At 45.8% G+C, this 6,968-nt stretch overlaps 1 protein-coding gene across 1 annotated transcript in view; it reads left to right on the forward strand.

The window, feature by feature from the left end:
- The window catches only part of LOC143294646 (uncharacterized), a 10,205-nt gene extending 5,761 nt beyond the window's left edge, over positions 1-4,444 (forward strand). The window contains exons 3-5 of the mRNA XM_076606023.1: positions 415-617; positions 2,638-2,807; positions 4,246-4,444. Of these exons, the coding sequence (XP_076462138.1) occupies positions 415-617; positions 2,638-2,807; positions 4,246-4,444 (572 nt within the window). The remainder of the gene's footprint in view (positions 1-414; positions 618-2,637; positions 2,808-4,245) is intronic.
- The last annotated feature ends 2,524 nt before the right edge of the window (positions 4,445-6,968 follow it).

Genomic DNA, 6,968 nt, shown 5'->3' on the forward strand with positions numbered 1-6,968 from the left:
GGGCACTGTCTGTTCATCAAAAGAGAAGGATGATAGGCACTGTCTGTTCATCAAAAGAGAAGGGTGACGGGCACTGTCTGTTCATCAAAAGAGAAGGGTGACGGGCACTGTCTGTTCATCAAAAGAGAAGGATGACGGTCTGTTCATCAAAAGAGAAGGGTGGCGGGCATCAAAAGAGAAGGGTGACGGGCACGGTCTGGTCATCAAAAGAGAAGGGTGACGGTCTGTTCATCAAAAGAGAAGGGTGACGGGCACTGTCTGTTCATCAAAAGAGAAGGGTGACGGGCACTGTCTGCTCATCAAAAGAGAAGGGTGACAGGCACACTCTGTTCATCAAAAGAGAAGGCGACGAAACAGGATACAGACCAGACGAATGAACCGGACCCCGCACACGTTACAACGTGTTGTTTTCAGGCCACGGACTGTTCAGCCTGGCGGCAGCCTCGCTCGACCTTCCCGTAGTGTCTGTACAGCCCGACAAGGCGGGGGCTCAGCTGGTCCACAAGACGTTGCAGATGAATGGCCTCGTGGGAAACGTCACTCTGGTCACGGACGCCGTGTCCCTGCACGCCGGCGTTGGGGCCCTGCGTAGTGTGGAAGGCCCTGGCGGGGGGCAGGTGATTTTCTTTTCTTTTTTTTTCTCTTCTTTTTTATCTGTCATGCGAATCGCGTTGTGTTTTTGAGAGTTTTCTGTTTCTTTGTCTCTCTCAGCCCCGAAGGTGATGTTTCAGTGTGTGTGTGTGTGTGTGTGTGTGTGTGTGTGTGTGTGTGTGTGTGCGTGCAACAGATGTGCCCATAATTATGAATTCGCTTCAGTTTGGTCGTGTGTGTGTGTGTGTGTGTAAGTCTGTGTCTGTCTGTCTGTGTCTCTGTCTCTCACTCTCCACGTGTTCCTCTCTCTTTCACACATCCTGTCCAGGAAAAACAACAACAGCAACTGGCCATCCGCTCTTCCTTCAATTTCACATCTCCCTATCCCTCCCCACTCTCTATCTCCCCTTTCTCTCTCCATCTCTCTGCCTCTCTCTCCTTCTCTGTTTCTCTCTCCCTCTTCTCTCTGCCTCTGTCTCTGTCTCTCTCTCTCTCTGTCACTCTCCACGTGTTCCTCTCTCTTTTCCTCTCCCTCTCTCTGTCACACACTTCCTGTCTAGAAGAAAAAGCAGCAACTGGCCATCCGCTCTTCTTTCTATTTCACACCTCTCTATACCTCCCTATCTCTCTTTCTCTCCCCCCTCTCTTTCTCTCCATCTCTCTACCTCCCCGTCTCTCTCCATCTCTTTCTGTTCCTCTCTGTCTCCCTGTTATCTCTGTCTCTCCCTCTCATCGTCTCTCCCGATTTCTCCTTCTTTCTATCCCTCCTCTGTACAGCCCCTCTTTCCTTCTCCCTCTCTCGTTCTTACTTTCTTTTCTCCCTCTCTTTCTCTCTCATCTCCCTCTCTCACTATCTCATTCTCACTTTCCTTCCCTTAGTCTTCCCTCTCTCTCTCTCCTTCCCTCTCTCTCCCCTCTCTCTCTCCCTCTCTCTCTTTCTTCCCCCTCTCTCTCTCCCTCTCTTCCTCCCTCTCCTCCCCCTCTCTCTCTCCCTCTCCTCCCACTCTCCCTCTCCTTCCCTCCTTCTCTCTCTCTCCCCCTCTCTCCCTCTCCTTCTCCCCTCTCTCTCCCCCTCTCTCTTCCTCTCCATCCCTCCATCTCTTTTCCTCTCTCTCTGTCTGTATGTCTCTGTCTGTCTGTCTGTCTGTCTCTCAGTTTCAGTTTCTCCAGAAGGTGTAACCGCGTCCGGATTAATCCATATACCAAACACCACATCTGCTACGCAGAATGCCTCATCAAGCAGCATAATCCAGCACGCTTAGTCAGGCCTCGAGTGCATGCCTGTATTATTAATTGTACACCTTTCAGAGAAGATTTCTTCAACAGAAATTTGCCAGAGGACAACACTACTGTTACCACGTGTTCTTTTTCAGTGCATCAAGTGCATGCTGCACACGGGAGCTCGGTTTGGCGATAGCCTTGAATCGGCCTTAGCGGTCGGCGAGGCCCCAGAAGTGGAGTGATGGCCTAGAGGTAACGCGTCCGCCTAGGAAGCGAGAGAATCTGAGCGCGCTGGCTCGAATCACGGCTCAGCCGCTGATAATTATTTTCTCCCCCTCCACTAGACCTTGAGTGGTGGTCTGGACACTTAGTCATTCGGATGAGACGATAAACCGAGGTCCCGTGTGCAGCATGCACTTAGCGCACGTAAAAGAACCCACCGCAACAAAAGGGTTGTTCCTGGCAAAATTTTGTAGAAAAATCCACTGCGATAGGAAATACAAATAAAACTGCACGCAGGAAAAAATACAAAAAAAAAAAAAAAAAAGAAAAAGAAAAAAAAGGGTGGCGCTGTAGTGTAGCGACGCGCTCTCCCTGGGGAGAGCATCCCGAATTTCACACAGAGAAATCTGTTGTGATAAAAAGAAATACAAATACAAAATACAAAGAATTTGATTTGATCTGGGACCTCGGTTTACCGTCTCATCCGAATGACTGAACGTTCAGTTTGATTTTCCAGTCCAAACTTGTGATGAAAGGGATGAGATTCGCACTTGCCCTGTTCTGGCGGATAAGCGTCCTAACCATTGTGCCACGTGCCGGCAGGTGATGGTGGCGGAGTACCTGGAGGACCCCCAAGAGGCCCTGGAGCACGCGGGGCACCTGGTCAACGTGGTCACCCTGGACGACCTCCTACCCCTGGTCACCTTCACGCACGTCGTCATGAGGATGGAACCGTCCGGCACCGAGAATAAAATGCTGCTCGGGGGGAGGAGGTGAGAGAGAGGGTGGGGGTGTGAAGGGGGAAGAGAGGGGGGGTGGGCGGAGGAGGCGGGAGTGTGGGTGAAATGGAGAAGGGTGTGACAGAGCGAGGAGGGGATGAGAGGCGGAGGAGAGAGGGGTGGGGTGGGGGGTGCGGGGGTGGGGGTGGGGGGGGGGGCAGAGAGCGAGGAGGGTAGGCGAAAAGGAAGGGGGGTGAGCGAGGGGAAGGGGAGGAGAAGTCTTTCGGATGAGACGATAAACTTAGGTCTTGTGCGCAGCATGAGCTTTGCGCACGTCAAAGAACCCACGGCAATAAAAAGTTGTCCCTGGCAAAATTCTGTGGAAAAACAAAAAAATTGGTATTAAAAAAACAACAACAAAAAGCAACCAAAAACAAAAACAACAAGTACTCTTGCAAACAAACAAACAACAACAAATAGAAAAGAAAAAGGTGGCATAGCACCTTGCACATGGGGCGACATGCTCTCCTAAGGGGAGAGCAGCCCGAACTTCACACAGAGAAATCTGTAGTGATAAAAAAAAGTAACACGACGCAACGCAGCCCAGCGCAGTGCAACACACAACACAATACAACATTTTTACAATCGAGGGCCAAACATAAGAAACTGTGATCGTGACATTCCATTTTGTCTTTCCAAAATGCTTATGAACATGCTGTGTTTTAAATGATTTATAATTCTACTGTTTCTCATGTCTGCCGTGCATATTCTGCGAGGGGATGAGAAAAAAAAAATCAATATCAAACATTTCTTTTCTCAATGGACAACAAGAAGAGCAACAACAACAACAACAACAACAACAACAAATAATAATAATAATAATAATAATAATAATAATAATAATAACAATGGTTTTGAATGTGGACGGTGTGGGAGAGGAGGGGGAGGTTGGAGAATGAGTAGTCGGTTGCACATGTACTGGTGTGTGTGTGTGTGTGTGTGTGTCTGTGTCTGTGTGTCTGTGTCTGTGTGTCTGTGTGTGTGTGTGTGTTACTTTGTAATTCACGAATAAAGCCTTCTCCCTCTGTCCTCTGACAGTGTGTCCGTATTTGTTTCTCTGTACACTCGGGTGTTACACATGATATCTGTAGAAGTGTGTGTGTGTGTGTGTGTGTGTGTGTGTGTGTGTGTGCGTGTGTGTGTATAAATCACACGTGTGTCAGCATGACACCATGAAGAATAACAACAACGTGTGCAACCACACACGCGCACATACAGATACATGTACGCACGCATACACACACATACACAATACATAAACACACACACACACACACAAACACACACACACACTTCCAACTACAACCCCTCACACGGAAATCACCGTCTTTTATTGAAAACTTTACAGACCGAAAATACTCTTATTTTTTAAAATTTCTGTATATATACATATATATATATATAAATCCAACACCATTTGGAAACGTTCCAGGTTTTTCGCCCAGAAAGACGTGCAGTTTGTGCTGCTGCACTGGTTCCCGTCCCAGTACCGCCTCCAGTGCACACAGGCTGCAGCCTTCCTTAGGCAGTACGGCATGGAGCCTGCCCCTTCAGTCCTTGGAGAGGTCTTCACTGATGCCGACATGGAGGAAGACCACGACTTCGTTGTGTGGCGAAAGAAGGAACAGTAGTTCATGGGGGGGGGGGGGGGGGGGGGGGGGGGGGGAAGAAAGATTCAGTTTGTGTGTCAAGAAAAACAAAACAAAAAAGCAAACAAACAAAAAAACAAAAAAAAAAAAAAACACAGCAAAATTCTGCTCGTCCTAGAAAGCTTCACAAACAGTTCAGTGCCGCCTTTTTCGTTCTATGTTTTTTGTTTGTTTTTGTTTTTTTGTTTTTTCCAGTCTGGATGTGATCGTAGTTTTGTTGTGTTTGTCAAGAAGAAGAAAAATGAAATATCATTGGCGAAAAGATCTCACTTTTTGTGGTATGACTGAAAAAGAAACAACAAAATTTACGAAAAGATCTTACATGTTTTGTGGTGTAAATTCCATAATAGATCTCAGTTTTGTGATGTCACTGTGATGAACACGTTTATAATAACAATAATAATAACAATGGTATTTATATAGCACTGAATCTTGTGCATAGACAGTCATGGTATTATTATCATGATGTTATGTCACGTCATGAACACGTTTATGTTGTCGTGCAAAAAGATGCTATTTCACAAAAAAACGAAGTCTTAGTTTTGTGTTGTAGCGCACGAGGAAACAGTGTCCCCTAACTGTAATGTGACGCCCTTGAAACACCGTTACCTTTTAATATTATCATTTTTAGTATTTGGTTTGAGGTGTCGAAAGAAAAAGGGCACTATATTGTGCTCCATGGATGCAAATGCATGAACTAGTCAACACGTAGAAATATAGGAAGGAATAAGAGAGAGAGAGAGACAGAGAGAGAGAGAGAGGGGGGGGGAGAATGAATGGTTTATTCACAAAGGCCATTGCCTCATGAGAGAGAGAGAGGGAGAGAGAGAGAGAGAGAATACAGTCTTTGGCATGCTCGAACATGCGTCCGCGTGTCAGTATGCCTTCTCTCCGATTTTTCAATTTCACCAGTCGATGAATTCCTGGAAATCACATGTTATTCAGATCTTGTTGAATTGACTGTCGGCGTGGCATTTGAAATAAAGGTGCCAAACTATATCGCTCTGTGTGTGTGTGTGTGTGTGTGTGTGTGTGTGTGTGTGCGTGCGTGCGTGCGTGTGTGTATATGCGTGTGTGTGTGTGTGTGTGTGTGTGTGCGTGCGTGCGTGCGTGCGTGCGCGTGTGTGTGTGTATGAAAGGGTGGGGGTATGTTGTCTTTCTTTTTTGGGGAGGGCGGGGGGGGGGGGGGGGGTTTAGAGGGAGTTGGGAGGGGGGCAGCAGTAGCTTGTGAAAAGAATGAAACTTTCATTGGTTAAATGATTTTCTTGAGTTGAATGCTTCAGCAAGATGGATGCAGACATTACTGTTGAAAGATGAATACTCACCACAATGGATAAGACACACAGTTCATAAAACTTATTTTCTTGTCGTATGACTTGATTTCCTGTAAATATCACCTGGTTTGTTCTTTCAGAGTGCAGACTGTAAACTGATTTTTCTTAATAGTTACAAATGTATATTGATGTGTTTTCTTGTAAAAAATGTTCACATTGTAAATAGAGTGCGCTTTTACAGACATACACACATGTACACCAGTGTGCAAACACGCGCACGCGCGTAAACACACACACACACACACACACACACACACACACACACACACACACACACACGTCTTACACAATTATAACAAAACAATCAAAATCGTGTTTTCCTAGTTTATTATCATTTCTTATTATTCCTTCTTACTCCTTCTCCTCCTCCTCCTCCTCCTCCTCCTCTTCTTCTTCTTCTTCTTCTTCTTCTTCTTCTTCTTCTTCTTCTTCTTCTTCTTCTTCTTCTTCTTCTTCTTCCTTTTCCTTTTTTTTTCATCTTCTGCTTCCTCTTTACTCCACAAGAACAACAATCAAACCCATCGACTGAAATTTCACTGGCCAAACCTGAAACACTAAAAAGTGAAAAAAAAAAAAAAAGTTAACGATCCCACAGCCATTAATGGCTGTGGTGGCAGTGAACTCATATCCACTGTGTCTGGGACTCGACCATAGATGGCGGGGCCCAATCCTCTCCTTCCGCCGTTTTAACCTTTAAAGCCCAAACCGAAGTCAGGTACCCATTCACACCTGGGTGGAGTGAGAAGAAAATCGGGGTAAAGTGAATTCCCCCCCAAGGACAGAACACCATGTCAAAACGGGGATTCGAACCCTGACCACTGGGTGAACAGTGGAAACAGAAGTCCAGCGCCTGATCAGTTCTGCCGTGGGGCATCCTTGATACTTATATGCCACGCAGTCAAACAAGAAAGTCGCAAGTATTGCAGATTTCCGAGTAACCGATTTTGAAATTCATCCTTCGAAAAAATTCATCTATTCGGGAGTTGTTGACCTGCCTCACAAGGCTACCATTTCGGGACTTTGATTTCTTTTTTCGGTTTCTTTTTTTTCTCTTTTTCTTTTTTTTTCTCCTTCAAATCAATGAAAGCGAAACTAAAACGGTATAATAATGTATATACAATATCATCTTTGTCACAAATCATTATCTTTGCACATTGTACCACAAAACAGAC

The sequence above is a fragment of the Babylonia areolata genome, chromosome 20 (assembly GCF_041734735.1).
Source record: "Babylonia areolata isolate BAREFJ2019XMU chromosome 20, ASM4173473v1, whole genome shotgun sequence".
NCBI classification, from domain to species: domain Eukaryota; kingdom Metazoa; phylum Mollusca; class Gastropoda; order Neogastropoda; family Buccinidae; genus Babylonia; species Babylonia areolata.